The 16828-nt window shown below is 34.9% G+C and overlaps 1 protein-coding gene across 1 annotated transcript in view; it reads right to left on the reverse strand.

Annotated features, from left to right (window-relative positions):
- The window catches only part of LOC106467402 (neuron navigator 3-like), a gene marked incomplete at its 5' end in the record, with an annotated part of 120729 nt that extends 109920 nt beyond the window's left edge, over positions 1-10809 (reverse strand). Inside the window, 4 exons of the mRNA XM_022395579.1 lie at positions 760-2719; positions 8141-8395; positions 9545-9735; positions 10674-10809. Of these exons, the coding sequence (XP_022251287.1) occupies positions 760-2719; positions 8141-8395; positions 9545-9735; positions 10674-10809 (2542 nt within the window). The remainder of the gene's footprint in view (positions 1-759; positions 2720-8140; positions 8396-9544; positions 9736-10673) is intronic.
- Between the last annotated feature and the right edge of the window lie 6019 nt (positions 10810-16828).

Below are 16828 nucleotides of genomic sequence, written 5' to 3' on the forward strand. Positions count from 1 at the left end.
TTTCTTTACTTAAACCCTTTCCGTAAAGTTCTGCTACCTTCGAAATAAACCTATGTGTTTTCAACAACACCTACTAGTTAGGCTGTCGTCACCTCAACTTTCTTTACTTAAACCCTTTCCGTAAAGTTCTGCTACCTTCGAAATAAACCTATGTGTTTTCAACAACACCTACTAGTTAGGCTGTCGTCACCTCAACTTTCTTTACTTAAACCCTTTCCGTAAAGTTCTGCTACCTTCGAAATAAACCTATGTGTTTTCAACAACACCTACTAGTTAGGCTGTCGTCACCTCAACCTTCTTTACTTAAACCCTTTCCGTAAAGTTCTGCTACCTTCGAAATAAACCTATGTGTTTTCAACAACACCTACTAGTTAGGCTGTCGTCACCTCAACCTTCTTTACTTAAACCCTTTCCGTAAAGTTCTGCTACCTTATTTCAAACATTCGAGTGCTTCAGATTAATATTTTCTACGAAATGACGCGCTCAACCAAAAAAAAGAAAAAAAAGTAATGTTTTTTTTTTTATAAATCTATCATAAACTAATGTTCAGTCAAGAAAAAACAATACGTCACATCAAAAGTATAATTAATGATATAAATGACTAGTCTAAGATGTTAATTATTCGTGAAAAGATGGAATAGTTCTAACGTATTTGGAAAAGGTGAAAGATGACAAGTTCTGCTGTGTTCTTCAAAACTTCAGACGTCTACCAGTAATTGCTGGTAGCTAACACAAATAAAAATAAAGAGTTACCCTTACCTATCATCCTGGAGGACGTTAATTGGTTTAGAAGACATATCTTTTCCACTCGCTTTTGATGATACCCGCCGTGAATAGAGAAAACCGCCACCTTCACTCATGTAGCCACTGCAGATATCCTCCGCTCTGTAAACAGGATTGGGGCGAAGCACATCTCCATCGCTCATGTAACCTGCAGCAATGTCCATACAGTCCATGTCCGAAACATAGTCCATGTCCATAAAAGCATGACTACTACCCAATGACCTTTTTACAGGGACACCATATATCTTTGATGAATCATCTGTGGTTAGAATGTGACGTGAAAGTCCGATCTTACCACCGGAAATACTTCCGGTATCTGAGGGCAATCTAAAGTTGGGCATATGTAACCTGTTCGTCATATTACGGCTGGAAGACAAAGGACCCAGACCACGAATGTAGCCGTAAGGTGAGACGCGTGTGAGGGGTTGCATGGGCTTTATATTAACCATGATATCATCGGATTCTTCTATTATCGTCATATCTTTAGAAAATGGGGCTGTAGCACGTGGATCATGCTTCTTATTTTTCTTGACGCCTGGTTGATTTCCTTTCTTGTGAGTCAAATCTCTTACACCTTCGGCATCAAGGACATCTGATGTTGTCTTGGCTTGAGTTGTTTCTTGAGATCGAGGACTTTGAGGTGAACAGTCTTGGTATTCCTGACTTTCCGTATTCCTTCCTGTCTCAAAGGAATTTATATTCTTCTTGTTTTCACTCTCACAAGAACCTGTACCACGTTCTGTGGACTTACTTTTACTGCAAACTGTAACGTCATTACTCATAATTGGGGAAACTTTGGCGACAGACACACCATTTTGTGATCCATCTAGACAACGGTCAGATCCAGAACGATCTAACTTCGTACTGGACCTAGATTCAGCTTCCTGGCAAGTACCTACGTCCACCTCCTTTTTTTGCAGATTCGTAACCTGCTCGTCCCTCTGTTTGTCACAGAAAGATGTTAAAGTAGTATCAGATGAGGCTCGCATATCTAGGGAATCTTGACGTTCCATGCTTTTCTTGCACCCTTCTTTGCAGTTTAATGAAGTATCGGTATTTTTATACTTTTGAAAGTCCTCCTTACGAGGTTTGGATGTTCCCTTTACAGCCGCTGTGGGCTTAAGATTGCTACTGTTGTCCATCTGGCCCAACATGGAGTCACTAGAATCTGAATAAGAAGTTCCCACGATATTATAACTCTTTTCCTTCGCAATGTTACAAGGAATTTCTGAACTGAGTGTCTTTAAGGCTCTTTCAGTCTTAGGAACAAGGCTAGATATCTTTGACTGGCGATTTGGAATTTCTTTACCTTCAGCAATTTGGTTTTCTTCAAAATATTTACTTTGTTGAGGCTTAGTTGTGGCTGTAGTTACTGTCTTACTACTGGACTTTATGGCTGAGGTGTTAGTAGTTGAAGCTTCAAAACCGACAACTCCACTGTTTTTTTCATTACATTCCGGACTGTCTTTCAATAAGTTGAGATCTCGATGTTGAGGATTGCCCTTGTGATAATGACAATTAGTAGACTGTGCGCTGCCTTTTTCTGCGCCACCTTCACTATCTTCAAGTTTATCTCTTGGTATTTGTTCAGACCGGTTCTTTTCCAAACCAGGCTCAGCTCTGTCGGGTCTGACTTTAGCTGCACCGAGTCCAGTGCGTTCTGTTTTCCCTTTCTGTGAACAAGGTTTACGATCTAAAGATAAATTGTTTTCTTTGTATTGCGTTCTGTCTTTCTGCTTACTTAGATCAGATTTGACCTTTTGTGCACAGCTGTCTTTACTATCCGACTTTTCTTTGTGCGTGGTTCTTTCATATTTTTCATTCTGAAAACTGCTCTCTTTATTTTCAGAATTTTCTTTTAGTACAGCTGCACAACTGGGCAGTTTCGAATATGTTGGTTTCACGGAATTAGGTTTAGTGGACTCAATATCTTTACCTGAGAAAGCACAAAGATAAAACACATGTAAGTTATAAAAAAAGGTAATAATAATATATATATATATAGTTTACTGATGCATTTAATGACACAAATTTTATTTGGAATGAAAATGTTCTTGTGGGTTTGATAAAGAATATAAGTATTTATAATTCAGGAGAGCAACGAAACATCACATGTAATTAGTTTTAAACAACTAGGTGAATAACGAAACATCATATTTAATTAGTTTTTAAACAATTAGAATAGTAACAAAACATATTTGATTAATTTTTAAACAATTAGAATAGTAACAAAACATATTTAATTAATCTTTAAACAACTAGGAGAGGAACGAAACATCATATTAAATTAGTTTATAAACAATTAGGATAGTAACGAAACATATTTAATCATTTTTAAACAACTAGGAGAGTAACGAAACATCATATTTGATTAATATTTAAACAACTAGGAGAGTAACAAAACATCATATCTAATTAGTTTTTAAACAATTAGGATAGTAACGAAACATATTTAATCATTTTTAAACAACTAGGAGAGTAACGAAACATCATATTTAATTAATTTTTAAAAGAAGCTCAAATAAAATGACTTTTGAAAATTTGAAAAATAGTATATGATTTTCAACCAAACCTCTGGTGGATTAGATGAAATGCAAGTCGTAAGGTTGGTAAGACAAATAATAAGTTCGTATTAAATTGTCCCCCAGTGGCACAGCGGTATGCCTGCGGACTTACAACGCTAGAAACCGGGTTTCGATACCCGTGGTGAGCAGCGCGCAAATAGCCCATTGTGTAACTTTGTGCTTAATTCCAAACAAACAATTGTATTAAATTAAGGGTTTCACAAAAAACTAATTTTACATTAATTCACAATTTTGATGAGACTGGGAGAATCCATCCATTTGAAATATAGATATTTAAGAAGTTTGATAATCAACAAAATATTTTAAGTTTTCGCAAAACAAATAAATTATGACTTGAGAGAAAATTCTCACATACTTGATTGTGTAATCGTGCACAGACGTAAAATTATTCTATTATACTTATTTAAAGCTCTTAAATACAAACAATCTACGCAATATTATCAACTTGCATGAAAAATAAGACTGGGAACATTTTTTGTAAAACCGATCTCGATGGAGGCATGACAATCTTTCTTTTCAAAAATCTTTTGCTCAAACCTTTCTTCTTCAATAACTAGTAAAAAAAAATCAAAAACGAGTTTTATATTAAACCACAAGTTTGATTTCTTTATGTTTTAAAATTGTAATTATTTTTTCCTTCATTGTTATGATTAGTTCTAAACTTTTAATGTGAAGTTTGGTAAGTTAAAAACTACGGGTTTGAGCATATGTTTGGAAAAAGTACAATTCGATGATGATGATGCCACGTTAACAATGGCGAAACGTTGTTATATATATATATATAACGATTTCTTATATCCCATTTTAGCTCTTTTTGAATGTTAAATTTTGTAAAGTGTGGGATACCTCCAACATTTAAATTTATATGGAATTTTGAAAATCGGTCAACATTCAGAACATGAGATATAAAGACGATCTTGGCACTTAGAATGATTTGTGTGGTGAAGAATTATTTGGTGTACATTTTAGCTTGGTTACTGCAAAAGTCAATCACACTGTAGGGCGGGGGTTGCGTTCTCTGAGAGCCTTTCTAGTTTATTAACAAAACTCAATAAAACAATGGATGTATGTGTATCGATTTGGGGTTTTAATTAGATAAAATTGTGCTATAATTTACCTTGTATTAATACAATAATATGACTTTGTTATTAGCATCGCCACGCTAGTCTATAGGTGTTGTTTTGATTTTAATGTAGTTTGCTTCTACTGTTAAAGGAAATATGGGGTAGATATTTTGTAGGAAACGTGACCTGACCCTTTTCTTGGTCAGCAAAATATACATTTAAACGTGACCAAGGATAAACCTGTCTGCTATTTTGATTAGTATCATAATAGAGGTCCAATAACCTAAGCGTTTTCCTTAGGTATAAATGGGAATGACTATTAAAAGCATGTTGAGCAGTTATGTGGTCGTTGTACCGTAAGTGAGATCACTGCATCAATGGCATTGTTCTCAATACTGTTGAAACCGGGTTTAAATCATAGCCGGACAGAGAAATATAAAAGGCAGACGGGGTCAGTATTTTAAACACTGTCATCCCACGTTATATGAAACTTGACCCCACTTATTAATGATCTTTGTCCTTTAACTCAAAGTATTTTTCAAACATTTTTGTAAATGTTGTTTTGAAACGAATTTATTTGTTATTGCATTAATAGCGTTTCAAGTATTATTATTATTTAATTAAAACTCTCTTTTTTATCTTTTATTATAATTTTAATTTAGCATCTATGATTTTTATGTTCTCGTTTATATATATTACTATTGGTGTTGTAGACTGGCTTGACACCAGGTTGTTACAATAATGCTGTTCTTACACTTCGCTGTCTCTGGTTATGTCCATCAATGTTATTTAGAATGTATTTATTCCTATCAGAAACTGACTCCTACAAATAAACATAACAAATTGCTGTTTATTACCATAAACAACAACTCATAGATTTAGGTTTATTTCTTACTGGCTGCATATTACTTCTTCCTTCAACTCTCTCTCTCTGTATATTTGTTCTATCTTACATCTCCTGTTGTCTATATATATATATATATATCTTTCTCAAACCCACTCTGAACAAGTCTCTTTCTTTCTGACCTTGTTTTGATTATAACGTTTCATAATCATGGGGGATTCTTTTGTCTCCCTACTGCTGAACAAGAATGATGGCCGCTTCCTCTAATAATTTCCCAACGACGTAGAGTGCTGTGATCCAATAATTCCCTCGGAACTGACCAGAAGCTGCCCGCTTTCTCACCCCTCTCAACCCTAACCGATGTTCCTCACACCTAAACTTCATAAAAATTGGATTTACTGCCTCAACTTTTTTTAAAATCAATATCTCACTCTTCCAGTTCCTTTTTGCTGCCCCTAGCGGCACAATTGTATGTCTGCGGACTTACAACGCTAGGAACCGGGTTTTGATACCTGTGGTGAGCAGAGCACAGATAGCCCATTGTGTAGCTTTGGGCTTAATTACAAACAAACCTTTTTGCCTTTGTTGATAAATATCCCAGTTGTTATGGGTATTACTTCTTACAAGCCGTTCTTATTTCAAGTCATTTTTTCTTTGTTTCCAATCGCTTACACATCATACACACAATGTTAATTCACAACTTAAAGCATAATCTTAGAAAGGCGTGACGTCTCACGTCCGCTTCAGTAACCACATAAACTGATCAACGTACTTATAATGGTCATTTGCCATTTACCTCTGATGAAGGAATGTCTACTTTCCGAAAGTGCTCGGGTTATTGGATTTCTATTCTGATATCAGATTTTAACTGTAGATAGTGCATGCCTTGGAATATCGTGAGAAACTATAATGATTAGCTATGCTTTGGAATATCGTGAGAAACTATAATGATTAGCTATGCTTTGGGATAGTTCAGGGGGTGGTGAATGAATCCGGGTCTATAAAAACAGCTAAAAGTTAGGAAGAATTTTTCACACCTTTATACTTAGCTGTCGGCGGTCGTGGGCACAGTACTTTAACCTTATTTATAGTATTTTGTTCAATTATTCTTTATTTAGTACACTAATTCATGGGGTGCCTTTAATTCAGTCAAGTATTAGTGCACGTTAGCTGTAAGTGGAACTTGTATGTCGGCTTAAATGTGCTTAAGTATGGCAACTTAAAGAAACTTAAGTGACACAACGCATTCACAACTAAGCCTATGAGAAGGCTTGATTTAGGGCTTCATTAAAGCTAGTAACTACATGGAAATATAAAAATAGTACTTATTTGTCTGACGTTGACTTTTCCTGATTTTTGTGTACATCGTTCATATTGTTCGCAAAGCCGAATCTAATTTTGATTTTTGAGTTGTTTCCGGATTGTAGCATCAATGAAGTGATTAAACGTTATAAAATTTTCACTGAATAATCTATATTTTTGGTCCTCAAACCTGAGCTGCAAGTTTCTCTCTGTGGTTTCTTTCTGAAAAAAAATAGTTTTAATTTCAGCAACAAGAGCATACTTCATGAAATTTGTTTGTCTGTTTGAAGTTAAGCACAGAGTTACACAATGGGCTATCTATGCTCTGCCCACCACAGATACCAAAACCAAGTTTCTAGCGTTGTAAGTCCTCAGACATGCCGCTGTGCCACTGGGGGCCTTTAGGAAGTAACAAGCGTTGAAAGAGAATTGAATCAGAAGTAAAATTTCATAGGGTTAGTTAATTCTTGCCTCAAAATAATGGTTTTATTTTATAAAAGTTATATAACCTAAAACAAAGAAGAAAACAAACAAATATTAAACAACTAGTTGAATGATTTCCGAACCAATGCAATGGTAAAAACTGTTTCTGAGCATTTAGCAAATTGATTGAAATATGGCAACATCGCATGCATAATCTATTTCAATAATAAACAATAAACATTAAAAATGATAGTAATGTCGGAATAGTTAATTATTTGAAGAGGGGTCATTTTTTACTTAAGCACTCAGCATTATACACTTCTAGGACTTGCAACTGAATTGTTGGTTCATTGATTTACAAGTATCCTTGTTTGGTTGTTTTGAATTTCGCACAAAGCTACACGAGGGCTATCTGCGCTAGCCGTCTCTAATTTACCAGTGTAAGACTAGAGGGAAGGAAGCTAGTCATCATCACCCACCGCCAACTATTGGGCTACTATTTTACCAACGAATAGTGGGATTGACCGTCACTTTATAACGCCCCCACGGCTGAAAGGGCGAGCATGTTTGGTGTGACGGGGATTCGAACCCGCGACCCTCAGATTGCGAGTCGAGCACCCTAACCACCTGGCCATGCCGGGCCAATTTACAAGTAAGAGTAAAAGATAGTAGAGTTTTTTGTTTGTTTTTGTTGTTTCTGCCTGTTTCTAGAGAGGGACAACTTTTCCGGGCCGATTTACAAGTAAGAGTAAAAGATAGTAGAGTTTTTGTTTCTGCCTGTTTCTAGAGAGGGACAACTTTTCCGGGCCGATTTACAAGTAAGAGTAAAAGATAGTAGAGTTTTTTTTTGTTGTTGTTGTTTCTGCCTGTTTCTAGAGAGGGACCTTTTCCGGGCCGATTTACAAGTAGAGTAAAAGATAGTAGAGTTTTTTTTGTTGTTTCTGCCTGTTTCTAGAGAGGGACAACTTTTCAGTGACTTCTTCAGTATAGAAGCACAAACATTGTCCCGCTCTAGAAACAGGTACAAGCAATCTATTAAAGCCAAAACTCTTCTGTATCTACATTGCCTAAAATACCTTTGAAGCAAAACTAAAATATGTCTACCGACTATGATTTTAGACAGCTAGCATGGAGCTTACTAGAATTTGTTGTTTTTATACTGTTACTTTTGCTACTGCTAGTCGAATTTCTCCCAAATGTTTTCTTGGCAAAGTTCTTTACAACAATTTTGGGGCTATTAATCCCCGGAGAAGTGGGGCTTGTGGATGTCTCCGGTCCTTCAGGAGTTGAGCCAGATTTAGGTTCGCTACATATACTATTGGAAGAATCACTCCGTTCACTTCTCGCTGAACTGAAGCCGCTACTGCTGCTTGTTCTCTTAGAGAATGCGCCACCTGGAGAAAAAAATTAATAATTAAGGTTTAATTTAATATTTTGTCACCGCGCTATCACAACATCATCAGATAATCACAATAACAATAAAAAAAACAGTTGAGAAAATTTAATATTTATTTGTCAATAAGCATGGTTTCTCGAAATATGTAGCTTAGCATTATACAGCTTACTAAGCGAACTTTTAGCGGATTTCGGATTATATTAGCATTAGCCCAATAATATAAAAATCACTTAATTTCCTATTATACTGGTACTTGTGTGGTGCACATAGTTTTATTTGTCACAAGATGAAACGTTATGTAACCGAATTTGTCAATAAAATAGTTTTCAATTTACCAATAACAATAGATGTAAAAAACATTTTAAAGGTCTAATCGGATGTTTTTCTCACCATAGGAATTAATGATATATTCCTTTTGATTATCATTATTTACGTTTAGTGTCAAAAATTACACTTAAACAAAACCATACACATAATTCCATGAAAGGTAAAATTGTTATTCTTCAATGTTTTTGTGCATTGAAAATTATTTATTTACGTTGGGTTTACTGATATTATTTGGTTACCTATTTATTTATACGCTATTATATACCAAATAGTAATAAAGAAATTTATATTCTACGGGCGCCCTCAAATAGTCACCGAACATGCTCACTCTTTCAGCCGTGGGGGCGTTATATGTGTCAGTGAATCCCACTATTCGTTGGTAAAAGAGTAGCCCAAAAGTTGGCGGTGGGTGATGTTGAGTAGCTGTCTTCCCTCTAGTCTATCATTGCTCAGTTAGGGACAGCTAGTGCATATAGCCCTCGTGTAGTTTGTGTGAAATTCAAAATCAAACCAAACTTCAAATTGTATTTATTTGGGCTGATTAACGGTGCAGAAAACACATATCTATGATAAACATAAGTTTAAAATTTAAATCATTTGAAATATAATTACGTATCAATGTTTGTTCGTTTATTTGTAATTAAGCACAAAGCTACACATGGTATCGAAACCCGGATTTTAGCGTTGTAAGTCCGCAGACATACCGCTGTGCCACTGGGGGGCAGTTTCAATGTTAACTGTAGTTGTATCGGTGAACCGATTACTATTAAACAAAAGGCAAAATGAACCAAATTAATGAACCAAAAACAAAATTACTTACCTTTAACTTTATCCCCAGACTTTTCCTTCGAATTGAAAATTTTAAATTTATCTAACATAGAGTTATTATTGTAGGGCGAATTTTTGCTCCCAAGAGAAATTGCGACACCTGGTGAATTACGAAGAGTAACACCCGAACTGGATTTAACGGGGAAATGTGGTATTGATGATGTTGACGAGGTTGATGAAGGCCTGAAAAATAGTACATAGACAACATTAGAAGGTTTTTTTTTTAATTAATAACATTCACTTTTCATTCTAAGGTACGTACGAAGCTGGCATAAAATTTGTTTTCAAATCAGATTGGGATATATGCTATATTTAATATTCATACTGTTAATGACAGGTATTGAGAAAAGGCCGAAGTTGAAATATTTTATACATAAATAAAAAATATTAATTCATTGAACATAAAAAAATAAGTTTAACATTATGACTTTATAATCTGGAAACGATGTTTACGAGTGCACAAGTGGTAACTATTGATTTTGTGATTAAGAGAAGTTATTCATGCAAGATTTAGAAATAACAAAAAGACGTGTAATCTGTGAAAAAAAAATATTATAAGAATTGTGCTTGTTTCTTATTCTCCACACGTGTGCAGTTTTCAATAAGATATTTTATATTGAAATGAAATTCCCTGATGTGATTACGTTTCTAATTAATGCATAAGCGTAAGATTAATGTGCAGTGAAACTGAAGACAAGGGTAGTTTTCGTACTTACGTCAATCAACTCAGAAATCAAACATCAAATTGGTTCATAGAAAATTAATTATTAAATAAGTATACCACATAAAATACATTGGATGTTCCTGAAGTTAATTATGTCATGATCGAACATGTTAAAACTTTGAGACTGATAAGATAATTTGCTTAAACGTTAATATAAACCATTTCAATGACTCTAGAAGTAGAGTTTATATTGTAAGTGACTTTGCAGTATATGTTTTCAGTGTTCCATTTAAATGTAGATTTTCATGGCTGTTTTATTATTATCATTATTGACCATTGCAACAAAAACTACAGTTTTGATTTTTGTCTAAAAATAGGTTGAAATGCATATAACAGTAAACACTGCATATTCTAAAACAATTCAAAAATCGTATAAGCTCAGAAACCAAAATCTGACCTGGACTGACTTCGGTCAGTACTATTTCTATCCCGTGTTACGACGCCACCTCGTGGCTGAGGTATAAATGATCCGTGAGGTGACCCAGATCTCGAGCTATCAGCAGATGGCGCTTTAGGGACAAGGCTTCCGGCTGCTATTAGAAAACAATACAATTTACATTAATTCATGTCACACAAATACTTGTTGTAATCGAATATAATCTTTTCCTTGAGAAGAAGTTTATTTGTCTGCTTTAACGCATAGCTATTCAGTGGGCTATATGCGCTCTGTCTATCACGATTGCTCGAACGTCGAATTTTGGTGTTGTAAACCCGTAAATTTATCGCTGATCTACCAGGAGATTTAATAATAGGAGTATTGTTTAACTTACTTAATTTAGTGTATTTTGTTCGGATTACAGTCTGTAATTCGGATTCAACACTTTTTAGGTTTCATTATTGCAGGTACAGCTTAGCCTAAAGTTATAACATTAGGCTTATCTTTACTGCTTATCTTTATTTATAACGCTTTAGGATACTAAAGTTATCGAGCATTAAATTGGAATAAAGGATTATCACAAATGTTAGCTAAATGAGACAGTTATCTTATGAGGATAAGATACGATTCCTTAACTTAAACTTATTGAATCTTATTGCTGTTTACAAGACTATTGGGGGATCGATAGATTAAAGGCCTCTGGTGTTTTTGTGATGTATCCTCAAGACGATAAGAAGAGTTTAGAATTTAGAAAATACATGCTAGGCTCAAATGAAGTGGTGGGGGCCAGCACCTTACAAAGTTTAAGAGGGGAAATGATTTCTTAAAAGATAAAGGGTGGGTTAAATTTTACATTTTTTAATTCTTAGGGTTGAGTGTAGAGGCACAACCTTAAAGAACCGAAAGGACTACTGTTGTCCGTATGTTATATGAGAAGTTCCTTTCAAGATGTCACAAAATGTCTTTCTATACTTAAACAGTGTTAACGGTCATACACTATGATGTAAAGTTATAAATTATCTGAAGAAGTGAAAACAGAGATCATACTGATTTCGAACCACTCCTGCCCTACCTCTTGTCACACAAATTCCTCAATCAACGAAATGCAGTCGCTTGGTTGGTTAAAGTGTCTGCTCGATAAGCACAGCAGATGGTTCGAATCCAAGTACGGTCTCAGTTTTCACTTTGTAACACAAACTTCTAAATAACCATTTGTTGAGATACTAAATAAAGAACTGAAATAAGATGTTTACTTTCTAAAGAAGTTGTAAAATAAGATATTTTAATCAACTTAAACGCATACTTGGTCGTTACTACCCTCAAGTGGATTTGAGATTAGTTTTTAAATCCACATCACGCATAAAAAATTTCTTCCTTACTAAAGATCTCCTCCCCATTCCTTATTGTTCTTGGCTTGTCTATCTTTACACGTGTGGAGACTGTAAGGCCTCCTATATTGGCAAAACCTAACGCCATTTAAAAGTCAGAGCCTACGAACATATGGGAATTTCCATTAAAACGCAAAAAAAATTGAATAACCCCTGTGTTTCCACTATACGCCAACATAGTGAAGAAACAGGTCAGAAACCTATACTATCAAATTTCTCTATCCTCTGCAAGTCTAATACAGACCTGGAATTATTGATCAAAGAAACCCTCCACATCAAACAGCACTCTCCAACTCTGAACAACATGCAGTCTTCATTTAAATTATACATTTTTTAATATGTTCGTGTTACTGTTTTTACTTTTTTTTTCGTTGTGTTTTCTTACTGTAGTTTCTCCCCATGATTACTGTTTAGTGTTTTATTTGTTTAATTATCGTTATATTTAGCAACTGTACTTTGAAAATGTATACAGATTGATGTAAATTCATTTTATTCTGCTTTAGATACTGAAGGTGGAATCTGATAGAATTCCGAAACGTTTATCCATGTCCCCTTTTTCTCAATAAACAATGTTGTATATCATAAGTGTCGTAATCTTGTTTATAATCAAACTTCGTTTTCCTTCGAACACATCGATTGCTAATGTTCTGATTCGACGATATGGAAAAGATATTTACTTTTTAAAGAAGTTGTAAAATACAATGTTTACTTTCTAAAGAAGTTGTAAAATATAATGTTTACTTTCTAAAGAAGTTGTAAAAAATAAGATGTTTACTTTCTAAAGAAGTTGTAAAATAAGATGTTTATTTTCTAAAGAAGTTGTAAAATAAGATGTTTACTTTCTAAAGAAGTTGTAAAAAATAATGCTTACTTTCTAAAGAAGTTGTAAAAATAAGATGTTTACTTTCTAACATAGTTGTAAAATATAATGTTTACTTTCTAAAGAAGTTGTAAAATAAGATGTTTACTTTCTAAAGAAGTTGTAAAATATAATGTTTACTTTCTAAAGAAGTTGTAAAATAAGATGTTACTTTCTAAAGAAGTTGTAAAATAAGATGTTTACTTTCTAAAGAAGTTGTAAAATATAATGTTTATTTTCTAAAGAAGTTGTAAAATAAGATGTTACTTTCTAAAGAAGTTGTAAAATAAGATGTTTACTTTCTAAAGAAGTTGTAAAATATAATGTTTACTTTCTAAAGAAGTTGTAAAATAAGATGTTACTTTCTAAAGAAGTTGTAAAATAAGATGTTTACTTTCTAAAGAAGTTGTAAATGGAACACGATCAGGAAGCATATTAACCGCTCTGCATCTACAGTTTTTTAATGTCACTTAAATACTATAATCTCCAAAGCAACTTCAAGCTCTACCTAAACCCGACCTTCGTAACTTCTCAGATTACCAAATAGCAAAGCAGCAATTTTTTTACATGCTGACGTTCGCGTTTCATAACCATGACCTTCGGATATGAAATACAAGTCAAAGAAGTTTACCATCTAGCAGAATAAGATTTTTGATTAATTCAAAGCAGTCCAACAGTAGTGTATTCACTAAAATATGTTTACCACACCAAAAGTATATATGGAGTATATAATGTTTTTCAAACTTAAAACTATCAAGTCATGTAAATATATATACGTTGAAAACAATTATCAGAACGCACATTAACATCACTAGCTCGCATAATTATAGTTTTAAAACAGTACTGATTTTATATTTTTTATCCATAAAATTTGTGAATACTTGATAGTTCAGCTTTTAATGCTAAAAATCGGGTTTCGATACCTGCAGTTAGCACAAAACAGATAGCCTGTGCATTGTGCGCTTAACAACAAAGAGGCCCGGCATGGCCAGGTTGGTAGGGCGCTTGACGCTTGCAATCTGAGGGTCGTGGGTTCGAATCTCCGTCCCACCAATCATGCCCGCCCTTTTAGCCGTGGGGGCGTTATAATGTGACGGTCAATCCCACAATTCGTTGATAAAAGAGTACTCCAAAAGTTGGCGGTGGATGGTGATGACTAGCTGCCTTCCCTCTAGCTTTACACTGCTAACTTAGGGACGACTAGAGCAGATAGCCCTCGTGTAGCTTTGCGCGAAATTCAAAAACAAACAAACAAAAAATGAATATTATCACGCACGCAGATGTTAAGTAAATCGATATAAATTCAATTCCTTTTTGTTGAATACACATTTTATTGTTTTAAAGACCTGGGAATCATTATACTAGAGTGAAAATCCTTTTATTGCTCTCTGTAAAACGATGGTGAACTGGATTGACATGTTTCAATAATAATGACATTAGAAAGTTGCTTTATGTAAGCCGCTTGCTTAAAACTGACATTGCCAAAAAATAAAGGTTATCAGCCTCTTCATAATTTTTTTTTTTTTACACAGGAATAAAAAATAAATACACACACACACGTACATATAATAAATGAATTTTCCGGTTGATGTCGGTTTGATTTGCCATAGGCTGCGAGCATATATTTTACGAGTGCTGCCAGTCTGTCAATTCGCTATGCATAGCGCTATGCATAATGAAACTTTATGTTTAGTACTGTCTTATTCAGTTTTAGGATATTTCTTAAGACTTGTCACCCTGTTTCGTGAAATTCTTAAAAAGCATATCAGAAAATCTTAGACGCCACCTAGATATGGTGAAAAAATATGAATAAAATTATATATGCATCCAAGAAGAAAGCAATGAAACCATGACAACAATGCTTTTAAAGTTCATAAGAGCTGATTTTAGAGAACCTTAATTTAGTTTTACCTGGTGAGATCCGCTGTATCTTAAGAAGGAAAGATAGAGATTCTAAACGAGTGTAATTGTTCTGGATGCTCTGTAAACGAAAAGTGTAATTGTACTGGATGCTCTGTAAACGAAGAGTGTAATTGTACTGGATGCTCTGTAAACGAAGATGTAATTGTACTGGATGCTCTGTAAACGAAGAGTGTAATTGTACTGGATTCTCTGTAAACGAAGAATGTAATTGTACTATATGCTCTGTAAACGAAGAGTGTAATTGTACTGGATGCTCTGTAAACGAAGACTGTAATTGTACTGGATGCTCTGTAAACGAAGATTGTAATTGTACTGGATTCTCTGTAAACGAAGATTGTAATTGTACTGGATTCTCTGTAAACGAAGAGTGTAATTGTACTGGATTCTCTGTAAACGAAGACTGTAATTATATTGGATGCTCTGTAAACGAAGACTGTAATTATACTGGATGCTCTGTCATCGAGGGTGATGTATCTGTGTTTGCGTGGGTTTCAAAATGTTTATTTGAAGCAGTGACGTGCAGTGACTGCTTGTTCCTCTAAACAACACGTGTTCTTACTTGCACAAGTTTAATTTCAGCTATTTTCGAAACCTAAACCTACCTACACGTCTGGTTTTTCTCACTGTAAATTCTGCCGACACACTGTTTAACAAATATTCGTTGTCTAAACACTGATTTCGAAGAGCCTGGCTGTTTCGGAAGATGTCTGTGTTCAGGTAGATCTACGTGATTTATGGTGCTATTTTAGTAAAAAATGAGACTGAACGCACGGTTACCAACTGTACGTAAACCCAGATGCCTTAATTTCTTGTACGAAAACCTCAAGGAAAATTTCCATCTGCTCCTCTTCTTACGGTACTATATGATTTATCACGACAAAATAAAACGCAATTAACCCAGTAACATGAAACGTTTGTATAAACGTATAGAAATCGAAACGTTCGAACTCAACAAAGATAGGAGTAATAATTAAACATAAAAAACTGAAGGGTATTAGGCATATTATATTATGTTTTTATTTCCTTTTGTTGAATTTTTGTATAAAGCTACTCGAGGATTGTCTGGGCTAGCCTTCACTAATTTTGAAGCGATACACTAGAGTGAAGGCATTCAGTCAGTACTACCCAAGCGAAAATTAGAGTGAAGACATCTAGTCAGTACTATCCAAGCGATACACTAGAGTGAAGACATCTAGTCAGTACTACCCAAGCGATACACTAGAGTGAAGGCATCTAGTCATTACTACCCAAGCGATACACTAGAGTGAAGACATCTAGTCAGTACTACCCAAGCGATTCACTAGAGTGAAGGCATCTAGTCAGTACTATCCAAGCGATACACTAGAGTGAAGACATCTAGTCAGTACTACCCAAGCGATAAACTAGAGTGAAGACCTTGGATAGTACTGACTAGATGCCTTCACTCTAGTGTATCGCTTGGGTAGTACTGACTAGATCTTCACTCTAGTGTATCGACATCTAGTCAGTACTACCCAAGCGATACACTAGAGTGAAGACATCTAGTCAGTACTATCCAAGCGATACACTAGAGTGAAGGTATCTAGTCAGTACTACCCAAGCGATACACTAGAGTGAAGACATCTAGTCAGTACTACCCAAGCGATACACTAGAGTGAAGGCATCTAGTCAGTACTACCCAAGCGATACACTAGAGTGAAGGTATCTAGTCAGTACTATCCAAGCGATACACTAGAGTGAAGGTATCTAGTCAGTACTACCGAAGCGATACACTAGAGTGAAGACATCTAGTCAGTACTACCCAAGCGAAAATTAGAGTGAAGACATCTAGTCAGTACTATCCAAGCGATACACTAGAGTGAAGACATCTAATCAGTACTATCCAAGCGATATACTAGAGTGAAGGTATCTAGTCAGTACTACTAAACCATACACTAGAGTGATGACATCTAGTCAGTACTACCCAAGCGATACACTAGAGTGAAGGCATCTAGTCATTACTACCCAAGCGATTCACTAGAGTGAAG

The sequence above is a fragment of the Limulus polyphemus genome, unplaced genomic scaffold (assembly GCF_000517525.1).
Source record: "Limulus polyphemus unplaced genomic scaffold, Limulus_polyphemus-2.1.2 Scaffold2600, whole genome shotgun sequence".
NCBI classification, from domain to species: Eukaryota; Metazoa; Arthropoda; class Merostomata; order Xiphosura; family Limulidae; genus Limulus; species Limulus polyphemus.